Source organism: Orcinus orca, chromosome 1 (genome assembly GCF_937001465.1).
Source record: "Orcinus orca chromosome 1, mOrcOrc1.1, whole genome shotgun sequence".
NCBI classification, from domain to species: Eukaryota; Metazoa; Chordata; class Mammalia; order Artiodactyla; family Delphinidae; genus Orcinus; species Orcinus orca.
The window spans coordinates 194,515,102-194,537,803 of NC_064559.1; the positions used below are offsets into that span (position 1 = coordinate 194,515,102).

Consider the following 22,702-nt stretch of genomic DNA (forward strand, 5'->3'; position numbering starts at 1 on the left):
GCAGGCAGGGAAGGCTTCCTGGAGGAGGTGATGTTTAAGCTAGGCTATGAAGCTTTTTCCCGTGTGGCCACTGAGGAGAGAAGGCATCAGAGACACCATCAGCTGTGTGGGCAGGGCAGCAGCGCCTGGAGGCCTGTCACCAGGCTCTTCAAGGTGCAACAGAGCCTATGAGTTGAAGGTGAATGAAGGTTGTCATGATAAGTGTTTTCCAAAAACTTGTTGTAGAGGATGGCTGTGAGAAAACCACTGGGAGCACAACTGCATGTAATAAGCGTATAGGGACTTGCAGATGAATGTTTAAGTCCTTGGCTGTGGTGTTTAAAAATTCATTGCCTGAAAGGTGTGGCATACAGTATTTTGGAAAGAAAAATGAAGAATTGGTCAAGAAGACATGAATTGAAGCAAATGATGAAAATTAATATTTTAGTGAACACTGATCACCTCAATAAGTTATGTAGAAAAATACATGTTCAAATGGTTTTAATTGTTGGGCAATAAAGTCTATTTTCTTTCAAATAAAATAATAATAATAAATAAACTAGGCTATGAAAGACCAGTGAAATGTGTAGACAGGAGTAAAGAGGTCTGTGTACTGGAGATAAGGCCAGAGATGTAACCACAGCTGCCATTTCTTGGGGTTCCTTATGAACCACACTCTGTGCTGGGTGCTTTACATGCATTATCTCATGAGATTTCCCCACAACCTCATGAAGTGAGTGGTAAGGGATAAGAAAACCAAGCTCAGAGAGTTTACAAAACTTCCCTGGGGTCACACAGTTAGCAAAGTGGCCAGGCCTGGATTTGAACCCAGGGCTGTCTACTTCAAGGTCTGGGCTCTTCACCACTATGCATTATTGCTACCTCATCCTCCAGATCTGAGGATCAGGTATTAAGCTGGGGACTGACTCTGGAAGTGCTCTGAATGCCAGGCTCAGCCTTGCATAAAAATCACACAGCAACAGGCAGGAATCAGCAGACCTGGAATTAAGAGGCAGCTTTTAGCAGCTCTGCCACTCACCAGCCAAGGTCCCTTCTCTGAGCCTTGACGTCTCTAAACTGGAGAGATGAGGAATGTAAGTGGATTATCGGCAATGAGGGAGGGAAGACCTGTGACAAAAGGATTGTTGAGGAGAAGCCTGGAGATGTTCAAATATTTACTGAGTGTTGGGCTCTGGGAATACAACTGTGAACAAATCAGAACTGTGCACCCTGGACCCCCACCCAAGCCTGCAAGGGGCACAGCTTGGGAGAGCAGGGGAGGAGCCTCTTATTGGAACAAGCAAGGGCTCAGGACCGGGCCTGTCCCAGACTGAACTCAAATCAGCGAATCTCTCTGTGTGACCCTGGGCAAGTTACCTAGCCTCTCAGACTGTCCATCTTTACCACGAAGATCATCATTCCTCTTCTGACGACTGTTGGCTCAAATTAAATAAGATGTAATCATCTCCAGAGTGCTAGGCATACTGTGGGCACTCAGTTGACGTTAGTATCCCCCTATGAAGAGGTATAAACGTTAGGCTCCGTCCTCAGCCCCCTTGCCAAGAAAGAGAACAGTTTCCTGGCTTTCATTTTAGCGGGGGGAAAAACGATATAAATACCTATATGTTATCGTTGGCTGAGCTATAATGCAAACTAGCAAAAGGTCTGTGGCCTGGGCAATGTAGTGCTGGGTCTGGGCTCAGGTCAAGACTCCGCGCCAAAATGTTGCCCCCACCCCCAGGGAATTCGGGCCCAGTCCTCAGCTCTGTGAGGGAACCACCCTCCCAGTCTGTTTCTCTGGCTGTCAGCGCGGGCGGGCGCCGGGCGACAGCAGCTGTGGCGTCCCCTTTAAGCATCCAGCTCGTGTTGCAATCACCGCCTCGGGGACGGGTCCTTCCGGGGGGTGGAGCCTGTGCCTGTTGCAGCGACCAACCGAAGCGCGGCATTTTCCGCGGGAGATCCGAATTTCGCGGCACGCAGTTTCGCGCTAAAAAAAAAAAAAAAAAAAAGCAGAGAAAAGCTCAAGGACTCGAGAGCGAGGCGAGAGGGAGTCGGTGCAATCGGTCCCCCTCCCCCGTCCGAGCGCAACGCGTTTCTGCTGAGCCCGTGGGCATCCCAGAGACCACTCCCGAAGCGGGCCAGACCCCAGGTGCCGAAGCCTTAGGGGGCGCGGGGCCCTTGCTGGTCGCAGCAGCCCTCGCGGCGGGGCATCCCCTGGCCGTGCCGCCGCCGCCGCCGCCGCCGCCGCCGGCGCGGGGCGATCTCCAAGCGGCGATCTCCAAGCACTGCCCGGCTCGGCGGCGGGCCAGGAGGGGAGGGTCCGGCCTTGCCCGGCCTCCGCGCCATGCCGCGGGCCGTGTGAGCCGCCGCGGGCTCCGAAGCCCGCAGGTGCCGGCGGGCGCGCCAGGCCCGGCTGGGGAGGGGGGCGCTGCGCTCGCCATGCTGCGAGGGCCGCGGGCCCTGGCTCCGGCCGCGGGGCCACCCCCCAAGGGGCTGCACGCGATGAGCCCCACGGAGCTGTGGCCGCCCGGCCTCAGCAGCCCTCAGCTCTGCCCGGCCACCACCACCTACTACACCCAGCTGTACCCGCAGACTGTGCCTCCTGCTGCGGCGCCGGGCACCTGCCTCGACGCCACCCCCCACGGACCGGAGGGCCAAGCTGTGCGATGCGTGCCTGCTGGCCGGCTGCCGGTAATGCTGGGGACCACCCCGCCCCCGCCCCCGCCCCGCTTCCCTCTCTGCTTTTACGGGGGTGGGACGGGCGGGAGGGACGCCTGGGAGCTGTCTGAGTGAGGCAGGTCGAGTCTGGGGAGGGAGAAGGGGAGCTTTCAGCTTCCAGAACAACCCATTGCCCCAATATCTAAGTAGAAGAGCCTTTCATTTTCAGACTTGGGATGAAATAACCTCATCCATTGGGGTGGAATGGATCAGGAGTGTGGAGACCCAACGCCCTATGCCCAGTGCACCCTGTGACCTTGGGGAAGTCTACGGAGTCAATTTGCTGTCATTCATTCATTCTTTCATTCATTGTTTGGCCCAGAAACCAGTACTGGGCACCTGCTATTGTCCAAGCACAGAACTGAGCCTGGGGATACCATTGGGGCTTTAAAATAGGGGGAGGTCTCTCAGGTCCAGTTTGGCTGAGACGCCTAATTTTCCATCCGGCCAACTCTTTCCCAATTATCTGCCCTAGGTCCTCCCCCAGACCCAGTCTTCTGTCCCAGACAGCCAGTAGCAGGTGCAAGGTGGGGGCAGCCCTCTGAGGTTCCTGTTCAGATTGACTGTTCTTTTCTCAAAGCGGCAGGACCGTTGCCAGGGAGGGCCCAAAGTGTGGTGGCACCAGGCACAGGGTGTGTTTTTTGGGAGTGGAATTCCTGGAGCCCGTGAGAATCGAAACAACCATAGGGTGGGGTGGAGTTGGAAGAGCCCTGGGAGGTGGGGGTGATAGTTAGGGAGCCTGATTTCTGGTCCTGATTGCCGCTAATTCACTGTGTGTCCTTGGACAAGTCTTGGCCCTGGTCTGGGCGTCAGTTTCCTTGTCTTGAAAATGTGTGCGTGCACGGAGTAGCTGTGGGACTAACTCATCTCAAGTCTCTTCCAGGTCCTGGGTTTTGGAAGCAGGATCCAGGAAGGGGAGATGGGGATGTTGTAGGTTGGCTTTGTTGTGAGTGGTGAGTTAAGTTCAAGTACAGGGAGAAGACCACCCCCTCTGCCCTAGAGGCACTGATCTGACCTGTGTCAATCAGCAGGCTTGGCCTCCAGCCACCGCTGGCTGCAGGCAGAGAGCCCCACTCCCTGCTACTGGAATCCTGCTTTGCCAATGCTCAAGGCTTTAAACTTTCAGAACCCCTTCCTGTACATTATTTCCAACCAGGAGGAAGGCGGCAGGAGTGCTATTCCTATTTTACAAGTCAAGCAGCCAAGGATAACCGGGAGTTTTTACTTATCTTTAGTTCAGCATTTTACAGTCTAAAATAGTTTTCTACCCTATGAAGTAGGTGGTTTTAGTAGCTCCATGTTGCAGGGGGAAACTGAGGCTCAGAGAGGGGATGTGACCTGTCCAAGATCATATAGGGAAATATATGACCCACAAGGCAGGTTATCATTAGTCTCTTCTCTGCAGCCTTGACTTTCCCCAGTACCACCTGATTTAGGAGCTGGGTGCCCCCAGGGAGGGCGCTCAGTGGTGGGCCCAGTCTCTCCTCTGGCCAGCTGCTTTCAGGAGACCCGGCAGAGTTTCAGTAACAGCTGTGGTTTTGAACTGCTTCCCTCCCAGAGGAGCTGGGTGCATCTGTCTGTACCTCCCTCCCGGAGGGGCTCAGTGATCACAGCAAGAATGGTTCTTTTACTGAATGCCTCTCGTGTGCCAGGCACTGCTTGGCACTCTTCACATTCCTTATCTTGGTCAAGATGCCAAGATGCCCGGGATGAGGTATCTTACAGATGAGGAACCTGAGCGGAGACATGAAGTCATTTGTCCAAGTCCTACGCCAAGACGCGAGAGCATCTCTTTGCATCAGACCACCCTACAGGCCTCTGGGGCCCAGAGCCCCCTTTCCTGTCAGTCCCCGGCTTCCCTGTGCCCCAAAACCCGGTGGGCAGGCCTTGGCCCCCTGCTTACTCATTTTAACAGGGTGTGACCTGGAGCAGCTCCAAACCCAACCCTGGGTGTGGCCACTTGTTTTGTGCCCAGGCTGCAAAGTGCAGGGTGAGCAGGATTTGTTGGGGAACTGCTGTTTAAAGGGACCTTAGGCACTGCCCAGGGACGGTGACCAAGATCAACGGCAGAATGAAGGCGGGAACCCAGGTCTCCTCACTCCCTGACTAGAGCTCTTTCCGGCACCTCTGGAGGAGGCGTGGGATGTTCCTGCCCCAGCCGGGCACATGGCCTCACTCTGTGTCATTCCTGCAGGAACCTGTGAAGAGGGTGGGATTCTGCAGAGTTCTCCTTTTCTTTTCATTTGTCTGTCTTTTCCAAATTTCCTCTGAGAACCAGGGAAGAAAATGAACATTTTAATGAACAACCATACAAGGTGGGTCAGATGAGGAAATGTAGGCTTAGGGAGGCAAGGCAGAGAGTCCCTCCCAGGCCACCACGAGGCAGAGCGGGGATCTGGAAGCAAGGCTCTCAACTCCTTCCACTGGCTCCTACCCCCACCGTCTAACTTAGGGCTTAGGAGAGACCTGGCTCCACTCCCTGTGTGATTTCCGGCAAGTCACTTCCCCTCTGAGCCCCGGTTACCTCACCTGGCTGCCTGCAAGGGGGTGGTGTCTGGGGCCTCTGGCCCTCTCACTTCTAGGGCTGCCTGAGGAAGGAGCTCCGTTCTTCTCCCTCGGGGTTGGCACCGTGGGCTTGAATCTTAACCAGGCCTTTAAGAAACAGCCAAAGGGTCTGCCTAAGAGGGCCAGGTTGGAGCCGAGCTGGCCTTTGCCCTCAGCACGTCCCTGACGCTTTTCAGCTCAGCCCTGAACCTCCCCCTCGCTGGTGGCCCTGGTGCATTAGTGATCGCAGCTCCCCCGCGTGAGAAAGCGCTTTGCTGCCTCCTCACTGAATCCTCCAGGAGGGAGGAGCAGAGCACCCCCTTTTACAGGTGCAGCTCAAGAGGTCAGCGGACTTGCCCAGCTCACCCAGCCTGGATGGGAACCCAGGCAGCTCTGACACCAAGGCCTGTGCTCAGCCTCTCCTTGGTCCTTGTCCTCCTGGGCTTGTCCTCTGCCACTTCCGTTCTGCAGGCTCAGGCCCATCCATGATGAGCTGACTTTTCTCTGGGCAGTGCTCAGAGGTGTCAGAGAGATGTCCTCAGCTGGGGGACAGTTTGCTGCTTAGGGACCCTGACAGTGCAGGATAAGGGTGAAGGAGAGGAAGAAAAGGGAGGGGGCCAGGGTGTGTGTCTGTGTGAAGTAAAGTGATGGGGGCCGGTGGACATAACCAGGCCTCGGCTCAAATTTCAGCAAGTTCTGGGGCAACGTGTATGGGATGGAGCTGAACAGCCTAATACCTGGTTTTGGAGTCAGACAGATCTGGGTTCAAACTCTGGCTCTGCTCTTTGTCTGTGTGGCCTTGGGCACGTGGCTTAACCTCTGTGAGTCTCCATTTCTCGTCCACCAAGAGAGAGTGCAGTGCTGAGTTAGGACTGATGAGCACGTGATAGGCCCTGCGCAGGTACTCCGTTCAAGGCCCTCCCCTCCTCCCTGCTCTGCAGGTAGTGAGGTTCTTCCTGGTGTGTTCTGTGAACTCAGTAGGGGCTGGCTTCCGTCAGGTGAATGTGAGTGGGGCTGGGGAGACTCTGGGCTGCCACCTCTGCCTCCGGTAGAACTCAGCCTGACTTCCCTTCCTCTCCTTGTCCTGGGCTCACCAGGTCTCAGTTGCTTCAGCTGTAAAATTGGGATTCATGGCGTTGGGAAGATTCAGTGAGGTGATGAACATTGGAGCTTGGTCTAGGGCAGGTGGAAGGTCTCAGTGAATGATTAGGACTTTTCCTCTAAACAAGATGGGACTAGAGCAGGTCACTTTCCCTAGAATCTAGCATCTCACAGGCTGGGAGGTTAGAAAAGGAATATTTTCCAGAAGGACTTAAAGAGGAATGAGCAGGGAGATGTGGTGTTTGGATCATGTCCAGGTCTGGGTGGAGGTGGAGGGGAGGATCCTCTTATCCAGGCTCCTCCAACCCAGGAGCAGGGCTCCTCAAATCAGTCCAGGAAGACTTCCTGAAGGAGGCATGAGAAGGGGGAAGGGAGCTGACAGCAGGAAGAGCCATCACTACCTCCCACACGTGTCAGCCCACCTGTGCTCAGCAGCGGTTAGAAGTCTCAGCCCTGTTGAGCATGACCTCACCATCAAAAGTTAAAATAGACCTCTCTGTCCCAACTAAGGTAGGGGTGTCTGGGTGACTGGGGGAAGGGAAGAAGGAAATGAGCTCAGTGACCCCCAGAATAGTTTGTCTAGGAAGAGGCCGAGTTTGGATTTTAGGGAAGGGACTCTGCATTTCCTGAACACCTACTGAATGCTGAGTCACCGGTTGAGTGCTTTACAAACGTTATCTCCTTGAATCCTTACAACAGCCCCTGGCGGTGGGTATTTTCCACCCCATTTTACAGAGGAGGAAACTGAGGCTCCTAGATGTGGAGCATTTCCTCAAGTCACACAGCGAGCCCGTGAAGGAGCAGGGAGATTCATGCCTGGGTCCCTGACCTGTGCCCCAGTGCCCCAGCCCTGCCTCTGCCCAGCCCTAACAAGGAGAGAGGCCCCTTCCGGGCCAGCCCAGCTTCTGGGCGTAATTGAGGCCGGGTGGCAGTGGGGTGGAGAGGAGCAGATGGGTCTGTGGTTTGATTTCCCCAGCAGGTGTTTCCCAAGCTTGGCGGGAACAGGGAGGGGGGAGCAGGGGGACCTCAGCTGCTTGTCCTTAAGACACAGGGGAAGGATTCATTGTCTGCCCCTCTCAGCAAAGAAAGAATGGCAAATAGAGTCTATTCAGGAGGCCCTGGGGCCCTTGAGCTGGAGCCCAAACAGGGGGGTGGGGGATGTTTGCACTGCTTCCCGATGTGGACACCTCCCTGGGGTGTGGCACTGAGCCAGGAAGTCCCCTGGGCCTGGGTGGATGCCCAGCCCCACCCTGATAAGGGCCAGCTGTGAGCCTGTGATGGGCACCCAGTCTGGCTGAGCCAGCTGCTTCTGCAGTGGAGGTGCGGACGCTCTCCCCAGCCTGATGTGCTTTAGGCCCTCCCCTCTCCTTCCTCCCTGTATCATCCTGGGGGAGGGGGGTAGAGAGGCGGGTGTCGGGTCCAGTTATTAAGGAAGCCTGTATTAAAACCCAGACTGGCTTTGGTAGCCTCAAGTGCCTGGGCCTCGGAAGATGGGAGTGTTGTGTGCCCCTCAGAAATAGGACTTACTTCCCCTGAAAGCTCATTTTTCAGGTCACTGATATTTCCTTACCAGGTACAGTGACTTTTTTCACCCAGGACTGGTGGCAAATTGAGGCAGGCGGTGGCTGCTGGTGGCCTCAGTGCTTTGGCCCCAAGTCGGGGAGAAGCTAAAGGACGAATGATTCTCAAACTCTGCCTCTCTCCCCTCTCTCTCCCCAAGGCCAAAAGGAAGCTGGACCTGGAGGGGATCGGGAAGCCTGTGGTCCCTGAATTCCGGACTCCCAAGCGGAAATGCATTAGAGTGGATGGCCTCCCCAGCCCCAAAAGTAAGCCACGCCAATGGGTTATCTAAGGGCAGGCTCAGGAGACTGGAGGTGGGGTGGGGAGGGGCAGAGGGCAGCAGCCCTGCCCAGATCACAAGGGCTAATATCTGTAGCACACTTTCTGGTTTACACAGCAGTTTCCTGTGCCTTCTCACTGGATCCTGCCAGGCAGGTGGATTATCCCCCTTTTACTGATGAGGCAACTGGAGACTCAGAGTTTCAGTGACTTACCCAAGGTCACACTGCTAGTCAGTGGAGTCAGGACCAGAGCCCAGTTTCTGCCTCTTGATATTTTCGGTCAATATTCTGGTTTGGGAGGGAGTTTCAGCAACTGCGTTAGGGAGGAATTCTAATTCGGGGGGACAGAGACCTAATAAAGAAGGTATGTTATTGGGTGGTAAGCTTGAGGGTCTGGTCAGGACTCTGTTCTCACCTGACTGGTCACTCCTCTTCTGTGAATCTTAGCTGTCTCATCTGCAAAGCAAGGCGCAGCTAGATCGGGAATAGCAAGAAAGTTTCCTCTCCAACTGATTAGTAGGGGCTGCCCAGAGCTCTTTATTGAAGGACCCCAAGTGCACTAATCAGTTAGTAATGTCTGCCATGAATGCAAAAATTGACAACACTGTCTGTGTGCCAAATACTTGCTGTCTATCTATTAAGTGATTCTAAAGTCCCCTTCTAGAGGAATCTGAGACTCTCTAAAATTCAGTTTCCACAACTAGTTTAGCCATTAACTTGCTATATGACTTGCAAGTCACTAGATTGCAGAAGTCTTCTTGTGGTTTCAGATGCTGCAGCTGAGATGTGGTCTTGTGACATCGACCTCATTAAGAAAGGGACCTTTTTCATGAACCTGCCACATGTGACATAATAGGACTGATTCCTCTCAGATAATCATTGCATGACACATAGAAAGAGCAAGTCTGTATGTCAGTGCTGTATGTCAATTATATCTCAATAAAACTGGAAGGGAAGAAAAAAACATGTCTATAAACATGTTCTTGTCATTCCCTCCCTACCCTAATTCCAAATTCCTCACATAACTGGCAGGATAGGGTAATGGTTAGGAAGGGAGACTCTGGAGCCAGACTGCCTGGATTTAAGTCCCAGCTTTGCCACTTTCTAGCTGAGTGAGTTGAGCAAGTTACTTAATCTGTCTGTGCCTCAGTATTCTCACCTGTAAAATGGGGATGGTTACACACCAAACTTATAGGGTGCTGTAAGGATTAAATTTGTTGTCTATGGAAAGTGCTTAGAACAGTGAGCTACACACAGTAAGCATTTGTTGTTGTTAGTGGTGGTGGCGGTATGGCTGCCCTGAGCTTTGGTGGAAAGGTGCGAACAAAGAGTTAGAATATTTGGTTTCCAGCCTCGACGCTGCCCCCGATTGTGAAACCTTAAGCAAGTCACTTTGCCTCTCTAGTTATCAGATTCCCTGTTTGAACAATGGTGGTGAATGACCCCCTCCCTCCCAGTGCTCTGTAAACTGGAAAGTGGGTGCTTACATGGAGGGTGTAAACTGGAAAGTGGGTCCAGGTCAATGGAGGAAGTCCCCCAGGGGGCCCTCTCTGAGCAATGGCTGAGCGCCTTTCCTCGTCAGCCCCCAAGTCGCCTGGGGAGAAGACTCGCTATGACACGTCGCTGGGGCTGCTCACCAAGAAATTCATTTACCTCCTGAGCGAGTCTGAGGATGGGGTCCTGGACCTTAACTGGGCTGCTGAGGTGCTGGACGTGCAGAAACGGCGCATCTACGACATAACCAATGTGCTGGAGGGCATCCAGCTCATCCGCAAGAAGGCCAAGAACAACATCCAGTGGGTGTGAGTGCCTGGGCTGGGGCCGATGGCACCAGTGAGTGCGCGTGCTGTGGGTGGAGCCAGGGGCAATATCCTGAGGTTGTGAATGTAGGGGGCGGGCCTGAGAGCAACATCCAATGGGCACAAGTGCTGGCGGGGGAAATGAAGGGCAACATCCAATAAGCTTACACGCTGCGGGTGGAGCCAATGTATTTACGAGGGGGACGGAAGAGCAGGTGTATATGCTGAAGTAGTATTAGGAGAGCATGGCAAGGTCAGAGAATGATTTATAGGACGTGTAAAGGCTAAGAGGACCCCAGATCCTCTTCAGTCAGGGGTCCCAATATTGCCCTCTTCTAACTTAGGGAAGTCCTCTGGGATCTGCGCAGTAGTAACCCAGACTCCTTCCAGCTGAGATATAAGTACTACAGACTCCGTTCCTCACTTCTATAAGGTCTTAAAGAACAGACCTGCAACCCCTGGCGTGAACTCTAAGAGAACGCAGGCAGAGAAATCCGGAGTGAGGTCACTCCAGCTCCCTGCCATTTGGGGGAGCCTGGGGCATAGGGTGGGTAGAGTTGAAAGCCCCCCAAAAGTGGTGTCAGGCCCTGACTTGTTTCTTTTCCCTAGCCCAACCCCCAAACATCAAGTTCCAATCCCTGGCAGCTCCCTGGGAGCTAGGCAGGACCACTGATTTGTACAAGCCAGGAGGCACCATCATAGACCATGTGAATGGCCTCTTCCTGGAGTTTTGCCCACATTGTCTGTGCAGCTTTGCACAGCAGCCCTGGGGTTGGGGTCCCTGGATGTAGACTGAGACTGACACTGGGGGACTGCTCTGTCCCCAGAGGCAGAGGACTGTTTGAAGACCCCACCCGGCCTGGGAAGCAGCAGCAGCTGGGGCAGGAGCTGAAGGAGCTAATGAGCATGGAGCAGGCCTTGGACCAGCTCATCCAGAGCTGCTCTCTGCACTTCAAGCACCTGACGGAGGACAAGGCCAACAAGAGATATCCTCTTTGGTTGGGAGGAAGGGGTCCGGGAGCAGGGGGCCTGTTGCATGCTCATAACTACCCAGAGTTGATGCAGTACCTCCCTGCAGGGACTGATCCACCCTAGGGGTCTCACATATCTGTTTCTTCCTTCCTCAGTGGCTTTTCCTCTTGGGTCTTTTGAAGTTACTTTCTCATTATAAAAATAAGACAAGTACATTTCTGTAAATCTGGAAAATGGAGAAAAGAAAAAAGAGCTGCCACCCGAACACAGCCATCATTCCTTAGCTACACACAGGGTGTGTGTTATTTAAATACTGTGTGTACCTGCTGTATACAATGTTTTATATTCTGCTTTTCTCCACTTAGTGTACTACCATAGGTGGTTTTTATGTTGTTACATGTCCTTCCTAACTATTTGGTTGGTCCACATGAAATTGCTGATATTGCAGTTTTGTATGGTTTAACATCATATATATTTTTGTTTGTTTGTTTGTTTTTGTTTTGCCACACCGCACGGCTTGCAGGATCTTACTTCCCTGACCAGGGATCGAACCCGTGCCTCCTGCAGTGGAAGTGCAGAGTCCTAACCACTGGACTGCCAGGGAATATTTAAATGGTTTGAGAATGTCCTACTCAGACCACTATGGTTTGTTGATAAGGCCTAGAATGGGCATTTAGATCAATGCTAGATTTCTGTTTTATAAAGCGACATTGTGATGAATATCTTTATTTATTTTTATTTTTTTATTTTTTGGCTGCGCTGGGTCTTTGTTGCTGTGCCCTGGCTTCTCATTGCAGTGGCTTCTCTTGTTGCGGAGCATGGGCTCTAAGCACGCGGGCTTCAGTAGTTGCAGCACATGGGCTCAGTAGTTGAGGCACGTGGGCCCTAGAGTGTGCGGGCTCAGTAGTTGCGGCACTCGGGCTCTAGGGTGTGTGGGCTCCAGTATTTGTGGCACACGGGCTTAGTTGCTCTGCAGCATGTGGGATCTTCCCAGACCAGGGCTCGAACCCGTGTCCCCTGCATTGGCAGAAGGATTCTTAACCACTGTGCCAACAGGGAAGTCCCAAATATCTTTATAGATAGAAACTTTTCTCAAGTTTTTTACTTATTTCCCTAGGTTAGATTCCTAGGATTGAAACAATGAGGTCAAAGAGCATAGACTTTGCAATGGCTTTACATATACTTTTTGCAAATGGTTGGACCATCTAATTGGTATTTGGATCTGACCTTGTATTTCTGGAAGGATAGTAGGCATTGTGAGAGATATAAAGAAATAAGACATGTCTTCCTGCCCTCTCAGAGCTAAAAATCTAGCTTGGTAGATGAAACCTTTATGTAAAAAGCTGATATAAGGCAGCATTTTTTTTAATGATTCATACCCCCATTTCTAAAGGGGTCCAAGGTAGTTTATGAGATTAAAAGAACAGGTTACAGTTTTGGGGTGTTCAGAGTCTTTGAGAGGTGGGTTAGATCCCATCCGGGTAGGCCGGGAGTTTTAATTTTGACCAGACAGTCACTTCTCTTGACTCTCCTGCCCCTACACTGGCCTACGTGACTTACCAGGACATCCGTGCTGTGGGCAGCTTTAAGGAGCAGACGGTGATCGCTGTCAAGGCCCCTCCGCAGACGAGACTGGAAGTGCCTGACAGGAGCGAGGTGAGAGGGGAAGCATTTAGTGGAGAGCAGGGTTAGGAACATTCCAGACAGCTCTGCAGGTTCCGTTCCTGGCACTGCCTAGTCCGAAGATTCCCTGGTCCATGCTGGTGGCCATGGCAAGACTGATGGTCTCCAAGCTGGGGCAGAAGTGGCTGGAAAGGGCATCAGGCATTAGGTACCAGCCGGAGAAAATCTCTGTTCCTGGTTCCTCTCCGCATCCCACCAGCCCCTGCGTTCCCATGTGCAAGCACACGTGCACTCACGCACAGCAATGTCAGTACTCACAGTAATCCTTCCATGTTAACCTAGTTTAAAGACCAAAATTCTTACACTCTCTATGTCTGTGCTCTGACCTCACCCACCTCCTCTCGCATGCTGACCCCCTTCTGTCTCTACTTCAGCCACACTGAACTGCCTGCCGTTTCCCCACCACACTAAGCTTGACCTCAGTACAAGACCTTCTCACACGCTATTCTCTCCAGCCGAAGTACTCTTCCCTCTCTCTACCTGGTTTACGGCTATTCATCCTACAGGTCGCAACTTGAACATCACCTCCTCAAGAAGCCTTCCCTGATTACCTCCAGACTTCATAACCACGTGTTCTTTTCCATCGCACTTAACCTCCATTTGCCGGGATATATTGGTGATTACGTAATTATGTTCTGCTTCATCTGTTACAGTGTAACCTCCACAAAGCCGTGTTCCACCCATGTGGTACCCCCAGCCCAGAGTCTGATAAGAGCTCCAGAAATAATCTGTTTAGTGGAAAAGCATTAAGCTATATAAGGCCCGTAGGGGCAGGCAAAGGGACTGCCTGGGCGCAGGCGTGGACACCTGAATGCGATCGGCAGCAGCATGTGCGTTGCCGGTTGTGGCTCAAGCTGCGGGTACGAGGTGGGCAGGAGGCAAGGGCAGGAAAGCCAAGTGTCAGTCTCTTGGTTATAAATAACAGAAAGCCAAGTCCGACTGGCTTAAGTGAGGGGGACCCGGGGGGAACCAAGTGACAGGTCCAGGGGGAGATTTGGGGATTGCAGGCAAGGCTGGATGCAGAGGCTCAAACCGTGTCGTAAAGGTGGCCTCACACTCCATCTCACTCTGCCATTTTCTGGCCAACTCCGTTCCCAGGTGGGCTCTCCCCTTACCGTGGCAAAGATAGCTTTTATGATACCAGCTCAGGCCTGAGAGTGGGGGAGGAGTGATTGCCCAAAGGAAAATCAAGGCACTCTCCCTAAAAGAAGGGGGTCTTGGGGCCAGACAGATGTCTACCACATGGGGCAGGCCCAGCACCCAGCTCAGGAGCCAAGCGTGCTCATATGGACGGTGGGAGCCTCATGTGTCCGTCCATACCCACTGAGCCATGAGTAAGTCCAGCTGCCCAGAGCCATGACCTGGCTTCTCTTCCTTCTCCAGGAGAACCTGCAGATATATCTGAAGAGCACGCAGGGGCCCATCGAAGTCTACCTTTGCCCAGAAGAGGTGCAGGAGCCCAACAGTCCTGCCAAGGAGCCCCTCCCCTCCACCTCCGCCCTCAGTCCCAGCCCTGACCCCACCCAGCCCAGCAGCAGCATCAACCCTGGAATCACGGAACCCACGGCATCCTCAGGTGAGACCCTCTGTCCAGAGGGACAAGGGATGCCGAGAGGGACCAGCCTTAGAGTTTCCCTCTTCCTTGTCAGCATTTGTTGGGTACCTACCTTCTACCCAGCAGCAGGGGATACAGTCCTTCTCCCACACACGTGTGCATTGCCCTTTACACTTTATAAAGCGCATGCACGTTCCTTGTCTCAGTGGGGAGACTGTTGCTGCTCTGGGCAGAGGAGCGCCTAGGTTTGAATCCCACCTCTTCCACTTACCAGCTATATGATCTTGGACAAATTACTTTACCTTTCTTTGCCTTAATTTACGCATCTGTAATTTGGGCATAGTAATTAATAGTATCTACTTCATAGTTTGTGAACATTAAATGAGTTAATAATATAGGTAAAGCATTTAGAACGGTGCCTGGCAATAACTGTTAGCTATTATTATCATTATTACGGCCACCGCCACTAGTACTGCTACTTCTGTAACAGCTCCTAGCGGCAGAGCTCCTAACACTCAATAAGCCCATAGTAAATGGAAATTATAGATTTTCTGAGGAAGGCTCAGCACTTTCTTAGGAGATAATAACTAAGGTGTTTTAACCACGACTGTGTACCAGGTACATCCATTATCACATTACTCCTCACAGCGGTTCTTGAGGTAGGTTTTATTGTTCCCAGTTTAGAGATAGATAAACTGAAACAGAGGTGATGTGACCTGCCCAAGGCCTCCTAGCTGGGAGGCAGCAGAGCTGTGTCTTGAACCTTGGTCTCCACACTCTAGCCCAGGGCTCTCTCCACAAGGCACAGAACAGATCAAGGAAGGACGGTGGCTGGGAGGTGGGTGGTAGAGCTAAAAGCTGTCTATGCCGGGCAGGAAGTAGTATGAGGCCGTTGCCAAGGAGTAAAGAGGTGGGAGAGTCCCCGAGGTCTCCCCAGGGAGACTGGGAGTTGGACAGGAGTAGAAATGGGAGCCTATGAAGGCCCCTCCCCCAGAATGGTTTTTGCCCTTTACTGAGATCAGGTTAGATCGGCAGGATCCTTCGAGGCCATGTAGGCCAGTGTTCCGCTTTTGTTTTCTTAGCAGCAGAATTCCCCTAAATAGAGCCCTAGTGTTTTAAACAAATGCAGAGCTAGAACTGGTCTGGTGGAAGAAGCTTTTTGTGTGTGTGGTGGTGGAGGCAGGTGTCGACAGAACCCAGATTGCATTCCATTTCTTTAACTCAAGGGTTAATAAAACTATTGCTGCAGGCCAAATCTGGCCTGTTTTTATATGACCCATGACCTAAGAATGGTTTTCACATTTTTAAAGAGTTGGGGGTTCGGCGTAGGGCAAGTGACGGTGTGACAGAGACCATATGTGTCCTGCAAAGCCTAAAATACTATCTAGCCCTTTACAGAAGTTTGTTGACCCCTGATTTAACTCAACACTTCATTTTACACATGAATAAACTGAGGCCCAGAGAGGGCAAGTGACTTTCCTAAGGTCACACAGCAAGTTAGTGGCAGAGCTCAGACAAGAGCCCAGACTCCTAGTTCTTCTCTAGCCATCTCTCCTGTGTTCCAGCCCAGTCCCAGGACCAGGGCTGTCCCTGAACCGACCATCTGTCCCTCCGGGAACCTCCCAGTGCCTATCTCCCAGTCCAGACCTGTGCCCCACCCTGTTCTCTCTCCTCCTCCCACGCTCTGCTTTCTCGCTGCTCCACTGTCAACATGTGCACGGCTCTCCAGAGTTAGAACCTTCAGTTGTCATCTGAGACCTTGGGCAGAGGTGGAGGACCCTACCTCATAAGCAAGGACAAGGATTTTACCTCAGTTGTACAAGTCAAGAGGCTGAGGCCCGAAAAGCCTAGATAGAGGCTTACGGAACAGTAGGCGGAGGGGCCAGCCCAGAAGTCAGCTCTGTGCCAGGGCCCATGCTCTTGCTGCCCCTCTTCACCCTGGCCACGTGGTCTCTTAGTGATGTCCCTGCTGAAAGGAGCAGGAGGAAGTTTTCCAGAAGGTGTACACACACACACATGCACTCGCACGTGCTCCATGTTCTGGCCTAAGCAGGGTCATTCTGAGATACAAGCACCAAGGGCCTGGTCCAAAGAGGAGGCCACTACAGTCTTAGGACCCAGGTTCCCATCCTAGTTCTGGCGCCACCAGGGGAATCATTCTTGTTTGGGGACCTCGTTTCCCTCATCTGTAATGGGACGAATCTGAACCTGAGTCATTGAACATCTCTCCGGGCTGTGACTTTCTGACTTAAAACTACATGTGGCTGAGGGCACAGGAGCTGAAGCTGGGACGCTCGGGTGTGAGTCTGCATCTCACCTCCTTTGATGGGGTGACTGTGGGGGAGTCACTTTAACCCCTCCGAGCCTCTGTTCCCACGTCTGCAAAAAGGGGGACACTAAATAAAACTCCCTCGTGATTATTGGGTGCGTTTCAGGTGATGATACAGTGTGAATGTGACTTTTTAAAAGCTTGTGTGAACTGGACACCTATTATGTGTGGGTTTGGAGATATTTAAGTGAACATGAGCCATTCAGGCTGCAGTGGAGGCACAGATGTTACAAAGAGCAGTTCTCTTCTGGATGTGATAAACAGTGAGACAGAGAAAGAGGGAGAGAGAGAGGATGGAGGGATGGATGGAGGGATGGATGGGAGGGGTCGGACCTGAGGTAAAGGCTCTCACATGTGATAGCTCAGTTACTGCTTCCACAACTCAGGGTGGTGGGTCCTTATTTTTCCTACTGGGAAAACTGAGGTGCCGGGTCCTGTAGCTGGTGAGGGACTGGGGACTGAGCCCCCAGCCTCTTCCTCACTCCCAAGCCAGGCCTCATACTCTAACACACGCAGGCCTCTGCGAGGTGCTAAACAAACATTTGATTTTTTTTCATTTAAATACTACATTTAATTGGCTTCTTTGAGCTTCCGTTTCCTCGTCTGTAAATAGACATAACAACAGTGCCTCCCCCTGGGGCTTCTGGAGTGTCCAAGGAGGTGAAACAGGCCTCTCCTTGAGATCAGAGCTGACGGAGTAAGCCCTTGGGAAATGGGAACTATTTTTGTTTTTAAGGACAGCCTGCAGGCCAGCTGTTCTTTATCTGCACTTACCATTTAAGCCTCTCAACAACCGGAGGCAGGTATAATCATCATCCCCATTTTAGGGGTGAGGAAACGGAGACCTATGAACGTTGTAGCTTGCCCACAGTTACTCAGCCAGCTCGAGGTTGATCAGGCCGTCTGGCACACTGACATGGTTGTATTTTCAAAGCAATGCTTGGCTGGTAAGGAACGACCCAGATGGTGAGATTCTGGGCGTCAGGGTGTATTTGGCAGGGGATTTCCGGCGCTCTGCTCCATGCCTGTGTAGGGAATCATGTCCTTACCTCTAAATGGAAATGAGCTGGTGTACTGAAGAGTAGGTGATGGCCAGTGGGTCTGGAGAGGTGAGCGTGAGCTATGGGAGGGAGGCGGGAGAGAGACCAGGAAGGAAGGCCGGGACCAAGTCGCGCCGGGCCTGCTCAGTCCTGGTGGGAACTTGGATTTTATTCTAAGCCACTTTTTTTTTTTGGCCGCGCCACTTGGCATTTGGGATCTAAGTTCCCCGACTAGGGATCGAACCCGCACCCCCTGCATTGGAAGCGCTGGGTCTTAACCACTGGACCGCCAGGGAAGTCCCTCTAAGCCATTTTTAAGTCACAGCACAGACTGCAAGGGCCAAGAGTCGAAGCAAGGTGACTGGTGAGAAGGCTTCTGCAGGGGCCTGGGTGAGAGGAAGGGGCGAGCCACAGATCACAGCAGCGGGACTGAAGAGAGATGGGCAGCTTAGAGGGTTGATTTGGTTGTGGAGGTGACCGAACCTGCTGCTGGGTCAGATGCGGGGAAATGGCAGGATTACAGGTGATTCTTGGGCCTTCTGGCCTAAGCAACTGAGTGGGCGGGGATTCATTAAATACAATGGGGGAAGACTCAGGTTTGGGGGAAGCCCGGGAGTTTGGTTTTGACGTGCTGAGTTCTGACCTAGCATAGCCATCAAGTAGAGATGTAGCAGGAGCCCAGAGCCGGGGGGTGGGGTCTGTGCCAGAGGCATCCACTTGGGGGCAGTAGATCTGGAGACGGATTTCAAGCCATGGGGCCCGCTGAGATCACCTGGCGAGGAGTGCAGCCAGAGGAGAGAAGAATCGGAGGATGGAGCCCCTGGGCTTCAGGGTTTAGAAGTTGAGAAGACGAGGAGGATCCAGGAAAGGAGACCAGGAGGAAGCAGCCAAAGAAGTAGGAAGAAAACCAGGAGAATCTAGTACCTACGAAGCCAAGTGAAGATGTTTCAAGAAGAAGGGTGTGAACGACTGCATCAGATTCTGCTGGAATGTCACATGGGATGAGGCCAGAGAACTGACCCCTGGATTTAGCAACATGGAGGGCACTGGTTCAGACAGACCCCAGGTTGGAGTGGGTTGAAGCGTGAATAGTGGTGGGGAAGTAGGGAGTGAGCACGGGTAACTCTTAAGAAACTTCACTGTGAAAGGGAGCAGTACAATGGGCTGGTAATTGGAGAGAGTCATGAGGTCAGGGGAGAATGCTCTTTAAAGATCAGAGTTATTAGGGACTTCCCTGGCAGTCCAGTGGTTAAGACTCCGTGCTTCCAATGCAAGGGACATGAGTTCGATCCCTGGTCGGGGAACTAAGATTCCCCATGCTGCATGGTGAGTCCAAAAAAACATAATAAAGATAAGAGTTATTAGAGGATGTCTGTGTATTGACAGGAATGATCTAGGAGAGTGAGAGGAATTGATGATGCAGGAAAAAGACATAGTGACTTCAGGGGCCAGGACCTTGATGGTGAAAGCGGGTAGGGTGACTGCAGAAGCTGGGGGTGGGTGTGGAGACAGGAGAGGGGAGGGGAGAGAGTGTGGGTGAAGGAAGGGGGCTGCTGGAGCTGGGGCGGGAAAGGGCAGGGTGTCCTGTGCTGTCAGGCGTGAGCCAGGGTAGGAGAGACCAGAGGCTGTTTTTGTTCTCGGAGGTCTGACCAGAGGCTTTCGGGCACCAGCATCAGACATAACCCTTGTCGATTTGTCTCCAGCACCAGCGCTGACGTCCCAGCAGGTCCTGCCACCACTCTCGCCGTCCCTTGTCCCCCTGGAGGCCACCGACAGCATGCTGGAGCTGCCACACCCACTCCTGCAGCAGACAGAGGACCAGTTCCTGTCCCCGACACTGCCGTGCAGCTCCCCTCTGATCAGCTTCTCCCCGCCCTTGGACCAGGACGACTACCTGTGGGGCCTGGACGGCGGGGAGGGCATCAGTGACCTCTTCGACACCTATGACCTTGGGGACCTGCTGATTAACTGAATGGCCCCTGCCTGCGCCCCGGCAACCCCTCCAGTCTCTACCTCCTCACAGGCAGACTGACAGGCCCTCTGCCTGCACAGGATGTGACACGAGGTGCTGCCCTCAGGGTATGGGGGTCCCCCCTTTTCCTTTCCTACCTACCACCTGCCGGCCAGTGCTGTCGGGGGAATGTGGAGGATACGGGGAAGGAGCCTGTCAGGGGTTGGGTCCTGTCCTTCTTCATGGAAACTGGGCCTGGGAAGACCCAGCCAGTCTTCTGACCTCTGATCTCTCATGTGAAGGGCCACAGGGGAGGTGACCAGGTCCAAGGAGAGTTCCCGCAATTGCCTTTAGAGGGGCAGTTAGGACCCTCAGTTTATCAAGAAGCACTTAATGCCTTTGTATTTATTTCAGGTTGAGTATTGTTTGTTTGCCTTCCCTGAGTTTTAGCAGGGAGGTTGTTCTAGTTCCTAGGAAGACGTCTCCTCAGACAGGTCCGAGGGCAGGCCGGGGCTTGCAGGGGCCCAGGCCAACTCCCTGACTCGCCCCAGCAGTGGGGGACTGGGCCTCAGGGGCCGTCCAGTCTGCTGGAATGCCAGTTGCACTTCAGCCTCCTAATTCTCTCGAGCGGGGGCTGCAGGATTCCTGGTCTCCTCTGTCCCAGAGCTGGTTCCAGGGAGTCAGCCCAGAAGAGCTCCCGGGGAAACGGGCACGAACATGGAAGCAGCTGTCCGCTGCTGTGGGCACCTTTCCTCCGTTGTTGCCTCTTGCTGGGACAGGGGCTGTTTTACACTGAGGACCTGGGCGGTAGAGACAGGCCCGCTAAGGACAAGGGTGAGCAGAAAATAAGAAACTGCCAGGAAGCACCTCTGCTGGGAGCTGCTGGTATCGTCCTCCCCTGCCCTGGAAGGATTGTTTTTTGCCGCATCTGTTGAAGGGGGTGATTCTTTAAGGACCTCCCCTTCCCCCCAGCTCTCACACAGACCCCCAGGGACAGAAGTGACCACGGCTTGGTGGCATTACAGGATGCTGAAGGGGTGACAGGGAAGCGTCTTCGTGGCAGACCAGACATTGGCAGCTAATGGGGGGACGGGCTCATGTTACCTCTTCCGGCTTAGGGTCCTAAGAAGGTCTTTTGGCCTCACCCCATCCCCCAGAGACTTGACCATCCCACATTGTCCCCGTAGCCCAGCTGGGTATGGGGCAGTCAGCTCTCCTCCCCCGCCCAGCTTGGGGTGGGTGGGGGGCTCTGGGCTGAACCAAGGCTGTATCTTCCTGAGAGAGGCAGCCAGGGGTGGTGGTCTGAGAGACCCACCACCCACCCTCAGGGAGCTAGGTTTCCTCAGGGGCTCAGTTGGGCAGCACTTTTATTTTTTTAAGTTTGTAGCATTAAGTTGGTCTCAAATATGAAGTTGGCTCCATGGGATTGCTCCTGAGCTGACCTACTGGCTTCCGAAGCTTGGAAGGTGGGCTTCTTTGGGGGTGGGGTCCAATGTGAGCTAATGCCCAGCCGGGGACAGTCAGGCCTTGTCATTGGCTCAACTTCCTGGGTCCCCAAGTTAGTGCCCTCTCAGGAACGGTCACAGATACCCTGCTCTATAAACAGGGCTAGTTTTTTATGTTTTACAGAAGTGACTTTGGTCTCTATAAACACTCACAGGGGTCTCAGCAGAAGGCAGTTTTGAAGCCCAGCATGCCTAGGGCCGAGGGACCACCTTGGCCCTTGGGTGGGGGGAAGGGGTGCTGCCTGGGATGTGGTTTGGGGCGGGTGGGGCTGGAGATGGCATGGCTGTTGTGAGGTCTCTGCTGGGCTGCCATCTAGCCATGCGCCATCATATCTGAGGACAGAGCTGTCTGACTTCCATGCCTTGGGCTCTGTCTAGAGCTTTCTCCTAGAATTAAATCATAGAAAAGGGAAATGAATTTAATGGTGAAGTCCAGCCAGAATTGAAGCTCATTCCCCAAAGCCCAGCCAAAGGTCTGGACAGAGAGGCTGTCCCTCGGGCCCATGGCCTATACCCAGAGCAGCTGGAGACCCCGCCATCCTGTCCCCTCCACACCTGTCCTGGCCCAGTGGCGGGATCACCAGGCCAAGCCTCAGGCTTGGTGTAGGAAACGAGCTTGTGCCTCTTTCTTCCCGATGATGCCTGAAACCTCCCAAGTTCCGTCAAGTACTTTAAGAAGCATTTTGAGTGGAATTCCCTTCAGGGCCCAGGTAAACTTTAAAACCAGGATAGAAGAAAAGCCAGTTTCTTTCTGAGGTAAACTATTCCTGCCAGGAAATTTCCCAGCCGCTCTGGCAGCCCCCACTCCACCCCCCTGTCACTCGTGTCCCCAGGGGCATCAAAGGCTCAGGGACTCCCAGGAACCCAGTAGCATTAAATTGTGCAGTAGACGGGCTTCCCTGGTGGCGCAGTGGTTGAGAGTCCGCCTGCCGATGCAGGGGACATGGGTTCGTGGCCTGGTCCAGGAAGATCCCACATGCCACGGAGCGGCTAGGCCCGTGAGCCATGGCCGCTGAGCCTGCGCATCTGGAGCCTGTGCTCCACAACGGGAGAGGCCACAACAGTGAGAGGCCCACGTACTGCAAAAAAAAAAAGAAAAAATTGTGCAGTAGAGTTGGAGATTCAGAGAGATTTCTTAAAACCAGAGTAGCATCTCTCCTCCACAGCCACGCTATGGTCTGAGCAGTGCGGCTACAGGGAAGAAGAGGGGGAGGGCAGAGGGTGTTAAAACTGGCTGGAGCGTGGTTTTGACTTTATTTCCTCTTTCCAGGTGTTCAGCCTCAGTTCTGCGCCGTGTTTAGTTTTTAGTGAAAGAGTTTGGGTGCTCCTGCGTCCAAGCATTGCGTGGCTTAAAGCATGTGAAGTGAAAGGCTTTTGGGGTTGTTTGCAAGCAGCTTTCTGGTTCTCATCACTGTGTCCTGAGGTCCCCACCTCATCCTAGGACCCTAGCCTACCATGGGGACCCTCGGTGAGCAGAAGCCCAGCCAGCCTGCTAGCTCCTGGGTAAGTGCTGAAGCCTTGCGTGTGGCACATGTGTCTAGAGGGTCCCTGGTTTCTGTGCTGGGATTCCATGCGGGTCACTCACCTCTGGCCGGGTTTCTGGTTTTGCCGTGTGTCCTGCCTTGACGAGCACCGTGTAAGCCTCCACGTGTTGTGATGATTGGGCATTAAATGACAAACTTGGG

The 22,702-nt window shown here is 53.2% G+C and overlaps 1 protein-coding gene across 4 annotated transcripts; it reads left to right on the plus strand.

Moving 5' to 3' along the window:
• The first annotated feature begins 1,994 nt into the window (after positions 1-1,994).
• Positions 1,995-22,702, plus strand: E2F2 (E2F transcription factor 2). 4 transcript variants are annotated; one of them, XM_033416338.2, is made up of 8 exons: positions 2,540-2,670; positions 2,867-4,906; positions 8,063-8,168; positions 9,766-9,985; positions 10,810-10,968; positions 12,496-12,610; positions 14,021-14,213; positions 19,265-22,702. In XM_033416338.2, the coding sequence occupies exons 2-8, from the start codon at positions 4,841-4,843 to the stop codon at positions 19,531-19,533; spliced, it is 1,128 nt and encodes a 375-aa protein (XP_033272229.1). In that variant the 5' UTR covers positions 2,540-2,670; positions 2,867-4,840; the 3' UTR covers positions 19,534-22,702. The 4 variants fall into 4 exon arrangements, with proteins under 4 accessions (XP_033272228.1, XP_033272227.1, XP_033272229.1 ...); XM_033416337.2 differs by lacking the exon at positions 2,867-4,906 and having other exon boundaries at positions 1,995-2,670; positions 9,766-9,979; XM_033416336.2 differs by lacking the exon at positions 2,867-4,906 and having other exon boundaries at positions 1,996-2,670.

What these genes read in the sequence shown, in the direction of transcription:
- E2F2 (XM_033416336.2), top strand. Translation starts at nt 2,419, where the DNA reads ATGCTGCGAGGGCCGCGGGCCCTGGCTCCGGCCGCGGGGCCACCCCCC. An exon ending in AAGAACAACATCCAGTGGGT is followed by an intron (nt 9,986 to 10,809) that starts GTGAGTGCCTGG and finishes CTCTGTCCCCAG; the next exon opens with AGGCAGAGGACTGTTTGAAG. An exon ending in GGAACCCACGGCATCCTCAG is followed by an intron (nt 14,214 to 19,264) that starts GTGAGACCCTCT and finishes ATTTGTCTCCAG; the next exon opens with CACCAGCGCTGACGTCCCAG.